Raw genomic sequence first — 13283 nt, forward strand, 5'->3', positions numbered from 1 at the left:
GCGTTGCCGTTCGTGGAGGATCCCGCCATCATCGCCGGCCTCGCCACGGCCCGCCCACCTTGCGCAGCAAGGTCCTTGACTGCCAACCGGCAGAGGTCGACGAGGCATACCACCTAGTGGAACACATGGATCCGCCTGTCGAAGACACCCCGGCGCCCAACGCGCACACCACGCCGCGAGTTCCTACGGTTCGGCTTGCACCCGCTCGTTCCACCCTACCCGCGACCACTCGGGTCGCACCGGTCACCGGGGGCCAAGGAACGACCCCAACCACCTCAGTGGGGTCTACCCCGCAAGCCCGGGCCTCGACCGGCGATGCCCCGGCCCGTAGCGCTGCACCAAGTCAAGCACACATCACGTGCTACAAATGCCAAGGACGAGGGCACCGGGCACACCAATGCCCATCTACACTTTTGATTGATGTCGGGGAAACCGAACAGGATTATTGCGATGGAGCCGACGTACCCCAGGAGGACCACTATCACGGGAACGAGGAATGCGCCCTTGAGTACGAGGAGCCCGATGGACAGATAGGATTCATCCAGATCATCGAGGCGCGAGGAGCCCCACCCGTGACAGGCCGTGCGTCCGTCCGGCCGTTAGCCAACATCGCTGTCGACACCCCCGGCAGCAGTAGAGATAGGATATCACCGCGGGTCGACAACTCCGCTCGACTTCCACGGGCCGCTAACAGCCGACGCCGTTCGTTGATGCGGCCACCCGTACATCGATCTTCTACACGCATATCAAGATCAGCGGCAAGGCGTGCAAGGTGATCGTGGATAGCGGTAGTTGCATCAACGCGATCTCAGATACTATGGTCAGCGGCTTAGGTTGACTTCGATAGAACACCCCACGCCCGTCACGACGTTCGTGGATCGGCGCTTCATCACTATCTGCGAAGCGTCGCTGCGTCCCCTGAAGGTGAACACATACGCCGAGGACGTGCTCGTGATGTACTACCCATGAAGGTGGGTAGCATCATCCTCGGACGCCATGGTTATATGATCACGACGTCACCTTAGCAGGACGCGCGTGAACACCTGCTCCTTTATGCACCAGGGGCGACGAGTTACGTGGCACCGTACACCACGGCCGCCAGCAAGCCGGCGCGACCGACCAGTAGGGTTAGTGATAGTCCGAGGACCCTTATTCACTCGCGACCTTGGCCGCGAGGGTGACGATACACCTATGTGTCTGGCCGTCACCCTTGACGCGTCCTGCTGACCGTGCAGTGACCTCGCACCCAGAGGTTGAGGCTCATATCGGAGTTCGAGATATCTTCCCGGAAGAGCTACCGCGGATTACCCCGATGAGGAACATACAGCATGCCATCGACTTGGTGCCCGGCGCGCCGCTCCAACCTACCGCATTACCGCATGGAGCCGCGGCACGAGGAGTTGCTATGGCAAGTGAGGAGCTTTTGGGGAAGGGCCTCATCCAGGAGAGCATGAGCCCTGCGCTGCACTCCGCTCTCCTAGCGCCGAAGAAGGATGGCACGTGGCGCATGTGTTGCGATAGCCGTGCCATCAACAAGATAACGGTCAAGTACCGTTTTCCCATTCCGCGTGTGCAGGATCTATTCGACATGATGGCGGGATCCACTATCTTCTCCAAGATAGACTTGAGGAGTGGGTACCATCAAGTACGGATCCGTCCCGGCGACGAATGGAAGACCGCCTTTAAGATAAAGGACGGTTTATATGAGTGGAGGGTTATGCCTTTCGGCCTCTCCAATGCGCCCAGTACCTTCCAACGTCTCATGAACGAGGTACTGCGCGCCTTCATAGGGAAGTTCGTGGTCGTCTACTTCGACGACATCCTCGTCTATAGCAGATCCAAAGACGAGCATGCAGACCACCTTCGGCAGGTCTGCACCATCCTACGGCAGGAGCAGCTCTACGCCCACCCCAAGAAGTGTAGCTTCCTAGCGTCCGAGGTTGCCTTCTTAGGGTTCATCGTGTCCGCCCAGGGCGTAGCGCCGCCACCGGAGAAGGTCCGGCCATCACGTCGTGGCGACCCGGCAAACATGCACGACGTTAGGAGTTTCAGGACTGGCGACTTTCTATAGACGATTCATACGGAACTTCAGTTCGTTCGCCCCATCACCGATCGCCTCAAGGAGGAGTCGTCGCCGACACCGGCAGCAGAGAGCTTTCCAGCAGATAAAGCTCATGATGACACAGCGCCGGTACTACGGCTCCCGACTTTGGGAAAGTGTTCGAGGTTACATGCGATGCCTCGGTATCGGCATCGGAGGCGCCTCGGCCAGGAGGGCCACCTGGAGTTCTTCAGAAGCTGAACGATGCCAGGCCGATACTCCACGTACGACAAGGAGTTCTACGCGGTCATCCAAGCCTTACGGCATTGGAGACACTACCTCCTATCATCGGAGTTCGTGCTCTTCTCGGATCACGAGGCGCTCAAGTACCTGCACTCGCAGCAGAAACTGAGCGATCGGCACGCCAGGTGGGTCGAGTACCTACAGGACTACACCTTCGTCATCAAGCACAAGAAGGGCAAGGACAACGTCGTAGCCGACGCCCTCAGCCGGAGAACTCACGTGCTCAACGTCATGAAGGTGACAGTCTTGGGGTTCGAGACCATCCGAGATGGGTACGATAACTGCCCTGATTTCGGCCCCATCAACGCGGAAGTCCGACGAGGACCATCCCACGATTACAAGGACTATGTCCTTACTGACGGATACCTGTTCTTTAAGAACAGATTGTGCGTACCTCGCACATCACTACGTGACTTCCTCACTTGGGAATGTCACGCCGGAGGCCTTAGCGGTCATTTTGGCCGCGACAAGACGATCGCCGCCATGGAAGGCCAATTCTACTGGCCTTCCCTAAAGCGCGATGTTGGCAACATAGTTGCCCAGTGCCGTGTATGTGCCTTGGCCAAGCAGGTCAAGAAGAGCGCCGGACTTTATACCCCATTGCCGACGCCGACGCGCCCCCGCCACGACGCGAGCATGGACTTCGTCTTGGGACTGCCCCGCACCGCGAGGCACTACGACTCCGTCATGGTAGTCGTGGATAGGTTTTCGAAGATGGCCCACTTCGTGCCCTGCGCGAAGACGTCTGACGCCGTGAAGGTCGCCCAGATCTTCTTCCGAGAGATCGTGCGCCTCCATGGCCTGCCATCCTCGATCGTGTCCGATCGTGACGTGCGCTTCACGAGTTACTTCGGAGGACCTGTGGAGCCTCTTGGGCACGGCTCAAGTTCTCGACGCCTACCCCCCGCAGACCGACGGTCAGACGGAGGTGGTCAATCGTAGCTTGGGCAACCTACTACGTTCCCTCATAGGTGAACACCTCGCGTCTTGGGATCTTGTCATACCACGCGCTGAGTTCGAATACAACTCCTCGGTGAACAGAACCACCGGTTGAGCCCTTTGAGATCGCCACGGCCAGGCACCCCGTCGACCCTAGACCTAGCTCCCATAGATCCTCATGTTAGGGTTTCCGAGGACGCACTTGCATTTGCCCAGCATGTCTCGCATTACATCATCGCATTCATGATAGGATCACGGCAAAATGCATTGTACAAGCAAGCCGCCGACTTGCATCGCCGACCCAGAGCATTTGACGTGGGAGACCTAGTGATGGTCAGACTCAGGCCGGAGAGATACTCTCCCGGGACGGCAACGAAGCTGCATGCTCGCAGCGCCGGCCCGTTCCGGATCCTCCGTAGAGTGGGCGACAACGCGTATGTCGTCGAAATTCCTCCTACGTGGGGAATAGGCTCTACATTCAATGTGGCGGACCTAGCTCAGTACCGGGCCCCTTCTTCCTCCCCACTCCCAGCCTCTCTAGACCCCTTCAGCGTAAGTGAGTTTGCCGACACCACCCCCCCAATTGTTTCACCCGATAGGCACGAGGCAATCGATTGTGTACTGCAGGAGGTAATTGACCATGCAGGTGGGGAAGCATCGAGGAGATTCCTGGTACGTTGGGCGGGCCACACCTGCGCGGACGACACGTGGATTACAGAACAGGAGCTCCGACGCCTCCGTCCCGACCTCCTTCCACCGTCGCCGATCCTCCACCCTGACTCGCCGGAGTCGAGTCCTTCCCACCCCGGGAGGGTTGATGGCGCGTCACCACCGGACGTCATCGAGCCAGCAGCAGAGGAGCAGCAGGACTTCCCGACCCAAAGACCCGAGGAGCGGCACTACCCAGCTCGCCACCGAGACGAGTCCAGCCACCACGACGAGCCGCTGCAGCAACACAGGATCCCGCATTCCGTTACTCGGCATGACGCGGACGCCGACCACCGGAGCACACCGTTACAGTCAGTTACTTTATCTTATAGTTTCCCTTTATTCGTATTGTCGTGTAGCGGGGGAAGGGCCCATGGGAGGAACCCTTTTCCCCCCTTTTTTTTATGTTGGGCCTGACAAGCCCGTTTCCTATTTTCTTGCTTATTTTCTCTCCCTTTTATTTTGTGTTATGGGACTTAAGGAAGGGCCATCTTCACCCATATATAAGGGGAAGAGGTGGGCTCTTCCCTCACTTTTGACCTAAATTTTGAGGAATGATATTTTGAGAAGAAGGGTCAGGTCGTGGAGAAGAATAGAAGAAAGAAGAAGAAGAGGAGAAGGAAGGAGAAGAGGGGAGGAAGAGGAGAAGGGGGAGAGGAAAGAGGAAGGGCAGCCGCGCCGCCGCCACAAGACGCCGCGCTACCGCCGCCGCCGCGCGGCGCTGACGCGCGCTGCCGCGCCGCAAGGCTGCCGCGCGCTGCCGCCGCGCGCCGCGCGCCATCGCGCTGCGCCGCCGCCAGCAGCGCCGCGCCGCCGCGCGCCGCCGCGCCGCCCGCCGCGCGCCGCCGCCGCTGCGCGCCGCTGCCAGCGCGCCGCGCCGCCGCTGCCGCCGCGCGCTGCGCCGCCGCCACGCGCCGCTGCCAAGGCCGCTGCGCCGCCGCGCCTGGCGCGCCGCCGCGCGCGCTGCGCGCGCCAACGCTGCGCCGCCGCTGCCGCGCGCGCTGCCACCGCTGCGCCGTCGCGCCAAGGCGCCGCCGCTGCGCTGCCGCCGCCGCGCGCCGCCACGCCGCGCCGCTGCGCGCGCGCGCCGCCGCGCGCCGACCGCGCGCCACCACCGTCGACCACATCTCCCGCACGCTCCGCGCTGACTGCGCACAGCCGCCTCCGCACAGTCAACCTCCGGTGCACCCGACAACTCCTCCGAACCAGTTGGTGCGAAACCCGTCGCGCGGCGAAGGTACTCTGCTTTCCCTAGCCTCTTTACGTCCTTTATTTCCATCAGTATTCTTTCAGATTGCCTCCACCGCGCTGGGTTAGAGAGGTGAGTGGGACAGATTGAGAGAACGACGAAACAAAGACGAGCGTCTTACCTGTCCGGTACGAGTCGGGACGCCCCGACGCGTGTGAGCATTCCAGTGGGAGTTACCCCATTCGACGGCGTGCGCGCCCTCGACCCACCTCGGACGACTTGGAGGGCTGGACCGACCAGCTTGGCGACCCCGTCCCGCTCGGTTGGCTCGTAGCTTGTCGGCGCATTGCACTGCCGTTGTAGGATCATTGTCCTCGCCATCGTCATACATATATTTCTGTTCTCCGCATATCCATCGGTTGACGTCGTGGACGTAACCCGATTAGTTAGCGATACGACACCGAGTTCCTTCCTTCGGTGACGGTCGGACGCCGTTGAGACGACGTCCGGCATCACTTAAGTTTTGGGGGTTTTTATGAAAAATACCCACTTAGTATAAATAGGGGAAGGCCCTGAACGAAATTCACCCAGGCCAGAATTGTTCAAGGGCCTTTCCCCTTCTTCTCTACTCTCCCACACCCCCTCTCCATCCCTAATGTGATCAAGATGACTAACGACGCCGACGGAGAAAGAACGGGGCTCGTCAACGATAAGGAGGAGATCCGACGCGCCGAGGACCGCGTAGATATGTCTAGAGGCTGCACACTTGAGCAGCTCGACTCGTCTCACTCCGGGATTGAAGAAATCACGAATGAGATTCGTGTAAGGTACTTTGTTTTAATGGTTTTTGTCGATGCCGTTCGATTCGCAAAAAGACTTCCGCTGCGCATCGTTTTGTATTGTTCATCCATCTCAAGGCCCCTAGAACCCAACAAACATATCCATTGGGTTAAATTGATATGATGTTAATTAATCTATATGATGATATAGAATTAAGTTGGAAGGCTAATAAAGGTTATTGGGTCACTCGAGTCATTAACTAGACTGATACATGGGCCTCGAGGGTCACACACAAATGGTGTTTTGGACGTTAAAAGATATGCTTAATTTTTTGGGATTTTTATGAAAAATACCCACTTAGTATAAATAGGGGAAGACCCTAAATGAAATTCACCCATACAAGATTTCTTCAGGGGCCTTCCCCTTGTCCTTTCTCCCCACACTCCCTCTCCATTCCTGATGCAATTGGGATGGCATAAAGACGACGACGAAGATTGAACTGGGCTCATCAACGAGAAGGAGGAGATCCGACCTGCCAAGGACCACGTGGATACGTCTAGAGGCTACACACTGGAGCAGCTCAACTTGTCTTGCTTGGGTACCGAAGAAATCACGAATGCGATCCATGTCGAGGTACTTCGATTCAATGATTTTTGATGCCGTTATTGATTCCTTTACGACTTTCTCTGCATGGAATCTTTGCCTTCATCCATATCAAGGCCTTTAGAACTCAACACTCCATTATCCCAATTAGTAACAACGATAGAGCAAGAAAATAGCTGATCAAGATGAAGACAGAGATTCGACATCCGAGGGATCACATATATATGTCTAAAGGCTAGGCTCATGAAGAACTCAACACGCCTCACTCAAGTGGCATGGAAATTATGGATCTGATCCGTGGACAAGTGATTTGATCATAGTTTTTGTAAGTGTAGTTACCATTTCATCATTTGTCTTCCTTGTCTTCCGACACATGGATCAATTTTCATCTCATTCAAGGCCATAGAAACCAACAAGATTGCCATTTGGATCCATTCGAATATCATTAATGTTGTTAACTGGATATTAATTAGCGAAGCCTATGGTGAAAACTCCGATGTCATGTGAGAGCTATCAAGTTCATTATGTTGGATGCTAGTTTGATAGATAGAGAAATGGAGGGAAAGAGATCCATTTCCTATTTACAAAAGTCATTGCAAATGATACCAACCTTTGTCCCAACACTTGTCTAGAGCCTTATGTCATCTGATATGCCACACCAACATGGAACTTGTTAATTATAAGTACTGTCACATGGTTGATTACTTCTCATTGTCACATCGCCATCAATTGTTAAGAGTCTTTTGACTCGAAAAAAAAGTGATGAGTGGCCAATGATTTTGATTAGGGATGGTCGTTCCATGTATTATGGAAATTCACTCCAAGTGGGTGCCTTTCTGACTGCTCCAAACCCCTTGGAAGTGAACAAGACAATTCTGGGGCAGAAATTGGAAATATCCACTACCCAAAGCCAGCCCACTATAGGACCCCGCTCAGGTGGAGATGCCCCATATGGGATACATTTCCGTAGATTTTTTGTTGTGATCATGTTTTGAACTCTATAACATTTTGTCGCAGACTGAACGTATCTCAATCGGCGAAGCCTCCAAAGCCTTATCAGAGTAGATCTCAATCGGCTATGCCTAGAATCCTTATCTAGAATTTGTACACACTAATACAACGTCGTGTTTTTCCTAATGGTTTAAGGCCCCTTCCAAAATACATAGGAGGGTACATCTCGCTTAATAGCTCCATTTTCCCATCTCACAACTTTTTTTGGCCTTACTAAAATGCCATAGTGGAGATGCCCCATGTAATGCCAAAAAATATGTTGTGATCATGTTTTGAACTCTATAACATTTTGTCGTAGACTGACCCTATTGATAAACTACCCACACAAGTAATTTCTTTTATAAATTTTTATTCATAAATAACTGATCAAAACCACCCATCTGCTACCATCCCAGTGGCTCAGAGGTGTGGGTGGGGTGGGAGGCGAGAGTGAATGCTCAGTGATCCGCGTGAAGTGTGGTTCAAAATTTTGAACTGTGCTGTGCATCAATTGCACAAATGCTCAACAGCACAACGACCACACAATCACACAACAATCACACAACCGCACAATGACTATGCAACCATAGAACAAACATGCAACAAAGCAACGAGCACACAACTGCACAACGACCATGCAACCAAACAACAAACATGCAACCACACAGTGACCATGCAACCACACAACAACCACACAACTGCACAATGAGCACACAACCGCACAATGACTACACAGCGACGCAATGACCACGCAAGCACGCAATGACCATGCAACAGCGCAACGACCATGCAACTGTGCAACGACCATGCAACCGAACAACAACCATGCAACCGCACAACAACCACGCAACCGCGCAATGACCACACAACTGTGCAACGACCACACAACCACGCAAAAACTACACAACCGCGCAATGACAATGCAATCGCGCAACGACTCCAATATTGCACAACGATCGCACAATGACCGCACAACCACACAACGACTGCACAATTGCGACGGCCACACAACCACGCAACGTCAATGCAATCGCGCAATGATTGCACAATTGCACAATGACCGGACAACGACTGCATAGTCACACAACGACCGCACAACTGCGCGACGACCACACAACCACGCAACGACAATGCAATCGCGCAATGACTGCACAATTGAACGACTGGTCACAACGGCTCAGCGACCGCACAACTGTGCAACGACCGCATGACTGTGCAACGACCGCATGACCGTGCAACGACAGCATGACAGCGCAACGACTGCACAACCGTGCAACGACCGCACAACGACCGCACAACCGCGCAACGACCGCACAATCCCACAACGACCGCTCAACGACCACGCAACCGCGCGACGCCGATGATTAGATCATCCATAGTTCTGAAGACATGATTTTTGTTTTTCCCAATGGATGGAGAAAAACGGACTCAAAATCAGCCAATGAGAGAGCGCCACGTGGCACATGGCCTCCCCCCAACAAACACCCCTAAAAATACAGCCCAAATCCGCTTTCCCCCCTCATTTCTTGCAGGATGGGAGGGAGAAAGGGGGAGATGGCGCACCGCGCGACGACCGCACAACAGCTCAATGACCACGCAACCGCGTGACGACCATACAACTACAACCACGCAACCGCGCGACGCTGGTGATCAGATCATCCATAGTTCTGAAAACATGAATTTTGTTTTTCCCAATGGATGGAAAAAAGGACTCAAAATCAGCCAATTTGAGAGCGCCACGTGGCACATGACTCCCCCCAACAAACTCCCCGATAAATACAGCCCAAACTTGCTTCCCCCCCATTTGTTGCAGGCTTGGGAGGGAGAGAGGGGGAGATGTCGCAACCGTGCAACGACCACGCAACCGCACAACGACCACGCAATCGCGCAATGACCGCACAACCGTACAACGACCACGCAACCACGCAACGAACGCACAACCGTACAACGACCATGCAACCGCGCAATGACTGCAGAACCGTACAACGACCACGCAACCACGCAACGAACGCACAACCGTACAACGACCATGCAACCGCGCAATGACTGCAGAACCGTACAACGACCATGCAACCACGCAACGACCACACAACGACCGCACAACCGTACAACCGTACAATGACCACGCAACCGCACAACGACCATGCAACGATCGCACAACCGTACAATCGTAAAACGACCATGCAACCGCGCGACGACGGTGATCACATCATCCATAATTCTGATGACAGGAAATTTGTTTTCCCCAATGGATGGAAAAAAACGGACTCAAAATCAGCCAATGAGAGAGCGCCACGTGGCACCCCCAACCCCAAACCAACAAATTCCCCTATAAATACAGCCCAAACCCACTTTCTCTCCTCATTTGTTGCAGGCTCGGGAGGGAGAAAGGGGGGAAGATGGCGCAACCGCCGATCGCCGGAGCTCCGCCACCGATCGCCGGAGCTCCGCCGGGGAGCTGCCAGATTAGGTGCGCAGGATGCCATTGGATGCTCGCAGTGGCACCGGGAATGGCGGAGTTCGTCTGCCCCAAGTGCCAGCTTCCGCAGATGCTTCCGGCGGGCGTAGGAGGGGCTCGCCGCGCCGCGCCCCAAGCCCAGGGCATTGATCCGACCAAGATCCAGATCCCTTGCGCGCGCTGCAAGGCCGTGCTCAACGTCCCGCACGGCCTGGCTAGGTTCAACTGCCCGCAGTGCGGTGTCGACCTCGCCGTCGACCTCAACAAACTGCACCAGTTCTTCTCCTCTGGCCCCCTCCCTTTCCCTGGGATGACCCCCCCGGAGAGCCTCGAGGAGGTTGATGAGGTAATTGATCATTCCTTCAAAAAACAAAATCGTTTTTTAATTTCTCGGTTGACTGCGGTTGCGTTTGTTTGTGTTTTCACATTCGGTGTCGTTGTTTTTCGGAGAGCCTCGAGGAGGTTGATGAGGTAATTGATCATTTCTTCTGTAATTAAAATCGTTTCTTAGTTTCTCGGTTGACTGCGGTTCCGATTGTTTCTGCTTTTTCACATTCGGTGTCGTTGTTTTGCGGAGGGAATTTATTTTCTTTTGGACGCGGAGAAAATTGAATTCTTTTGATCGATTTAACTTGGAATTTCGAATTTTTTGGCTTCTTCATCGTAATTGAAGAACTGCGAGTAAGTGCTGTGGAGGCATTGGCTGCCGTTCGTTTTTGTTCATGGGAATTTTGAATCTTTTAGCTCGACTAATTATGGAATTTCAACGGTGTCACTTTCAGAGAGGAAAGGGGAGAAGTGTCGAGTATTATTTATCGTGCGAGGCATTCGTCAGAAAATAGATAAACTCACGGGATCATTGGTTTTTATCTTGGAAAAATTGAGTCTTCATTGCTGGACTAATGCTGTATTGCAAATTTATCTCTTTCCTCATCGAATACCATTGATGATTTGATCCAATCGTCCGTGGATTTCGTCAAAATTTTAGGTTGCAGTGGACGTTGAACGAGAAGAAGATGAACGTGGCCCGGTTGCAGAGACATTCATGGACTATGTAAGCATGTTTCTGTTACAGTTTATGATTCCTCGGTGAACGATAATATTTTCTCCAATAACCATGAAGTGCATGGTGTATTATCTCTTTATGCTGGGAAAATGTTTAGCTTAGGTTGATCTATCTGGAATCGTGATATGGTTTTTCTTTTTGTTCCATTAGCGTCCTTCAAAGCTTTCACTTGGTGAACCTCATCCAGATCCAATTGTGGAAACATCTTCTTTATCTGCCGTTCAACCTCCTGAACCGAGTTATGACCTACAAATTCTCAAACAAATCGAAAGTTCCAAAAGACTGTCGTGCTTGCAGATTGAGACTCTTGTGTATGCTTGCCAGGTCTTGAATCATTCTTCCGAAACGATTTTTTTTCGTACATTGGTCGGATTAATGATTAAAATTGAATTGATATTTTATTGGCAGAGGCATAATCATCATCTTCCTAATGGATCTCGAGCTGGTTTCTTTATTGGTGATGGTGCTGGGGTGGGTAAAGGACGAACAATTGCTGGGTTGATATGGGAGAACTGGCAACATGGCAGACATAAAGCAGTGTAAGTCAGTGGTCCACATTTTTCTCTCTGTAAAAACTTTGTACGCCAGTGATGTTTGGGATTTATTTCATTGACCTATCCATGTTATTGGTGGGTTGTTTCATTTGAGTGATCGTAATGAACACGTGAGAGACTATATGGAAGACGATTATGAATGGAACTGATTTATGGTGATTTCTTAACTTCACTTGTGTACCAGATGAGTTATTCCTCTATGTCAGCTGAAAGGAGATTCTATTTTTATGAGGCTGGTACTAACCTTAACCTCTGTAAGGGGCATTTCTATTGTTTCAGCCCACTAGGGGCATTTCATGTTGTTTTATCCTTTTTCGTGTCTCTTTTTAAATAGGGTGGCCCTCTTTTTGGGAGGGCAGGCAAAAAGTGAAGTGGAAGTCGTCTGGTTTCATTTCTATGTGTCTTAGGGTCATTATTTTTCTTATTTCTTGCCTTAATTTCTAGGTGGATCTCCGTTGGTTCAGACTTGAAGTTTGATGCACGCAGAGATTTAGATGATGTTGGTGCAACAGCTGTGGAAGGTTAGCACTGTGTTTACAGAACACAACTTTTAATTCGCCATCGAATGTGCTGGATGTATCTTTTTGGTATAAATCTATTCTTGAATACATTATGCTTGAAGAGATGACACAAATGAATCGGCAAGCATGTTTTTCTGGCAAATGGGAGCATGCTCCACAAGCTGTTCTAATTCTGCAGCAGCCCATCCATGGAACCTCTCTGTTGCGCCCTTAAGAGTTGATGGTTCACCTCTTCCAAAAGTGCAAAGCAATAGATGGTTTGATCTTGGAATCTACTGATTAGGTCCCCAGTACTTATCAACGAATGAAGAGGTGCGAGGAGGGATTCGATGAATCTTGATCGCAACAGGGATAAACAGAAGAGAAGGAGAGGGTCAGAGAGATACAAGTCAGGCGAAGTCATGATCAATAACATAAAGATTCGAGCTATCAGGAAGAAGAATACAAAGGATCACAGTCAAAAGGTTCTTCGTCAGCAAATGTCCGTAGAGTATGCTTAGAGCATACTCTAACAGGTCCATTAAATGAGTATAAATGAGCATGCTCTAAAGTATTAACTCTTTAGAGAACTCTTCTCCTACATGATCTTGGTCCTACTGATAGAGTACTAAAGATTAAAAAACATAAATGAGCATAATTTCATTCCCCATTCTAGGGTTATAACTCGTTTTCCCCAATCTTTATTTAAATGTCTTGAGGCCTCAACACACAACTTATATGACTTCTCAGGAAGTTACTATTAAGATGCATTTGTATCACATGAACGACTCTATGAAGATATTGCTGCTAAGGGGAATGAAGACTAGTGAACTTTGGGATTCTCAAAATTTTTTTATTGATTGCGATAAACAGTATGAGCTAATTAAATCCCTTTGCCATTTGGAAAGCTTCTGGATGTTTCTTCTTCATTTCAAGTGATCTTGTTTTTGGAAGGGGTTTGGCAGAAGTTTTATTATCTTTAGATAGCTTTGAGGTTAGCATGGATTGAATGAAGATGAAACACATGCTGACGTCCTTTCTTCAAGAAGTCAATTTGGAGTTTGATATTTCTCTTCGATGAGGTCAATCACTTATATTTTAGTGGTCAATAGCGATGTTCATGCTGATTTTGTTCTCAAGCTTAAACCACTA

At 51.5% G+C, this 13283-nt stretch overlaps 1 protein-coding gene across 3 annotated transcripts in view; it reads left to right on the plus strand.

The window, feature by feature from the left end:
• Positions 1–9928: 9928 nt before the first annotated feature.
• EMB1135 (RING/FYVE/PHD zinc finger superfamily protein) overlaps positions 9929–13283 on the plus strand; it is a 35079-nt gene continuing 31724 nt past the window's right edge. For 2 of the 3 annotated variants that reach the window (XM_078577168.1, XM_078577169.1), the window contains exons 1-5: positions 9929–10357; positions 11000–11065; positions 11228–11401; positions 11486–11616; positions 12076–12152. In XM_078577168.1, coding sequence (XP_078433294.1) covers positions 9953–10357; positions 11000–11065; positions 11228–11401; positions 11486–11616; positions 12076–12152 — 853 coding nt within the window. In that variant the 5' untranslated portion in view covers positions 9929–9952. Of the gene's footprint in view, positions 10358–10431; positions 10483–10999; positions 11066–11227; positions 11402–11485; positions 11617–12075; positions 12153–13283 lie in introns of those variants that run through there. The other variant, XM_078577170.1, reaches the window with a different exon arrangement.

The sequence above is a fragment of the Wolffia australiana genome, chromosome 6 (genome assembly GCF_029677425.1).
Source record: "Wolffia australiana isolate 7733 chromosome 6, ASM2967742v1".
Classification (NCBI taxonomy): Eukaryota; Viridiplantae; Streptophyta; class Magnoliopsida; order Alismatales; family Araceae; genus Wolffia; species Wolffia australiana.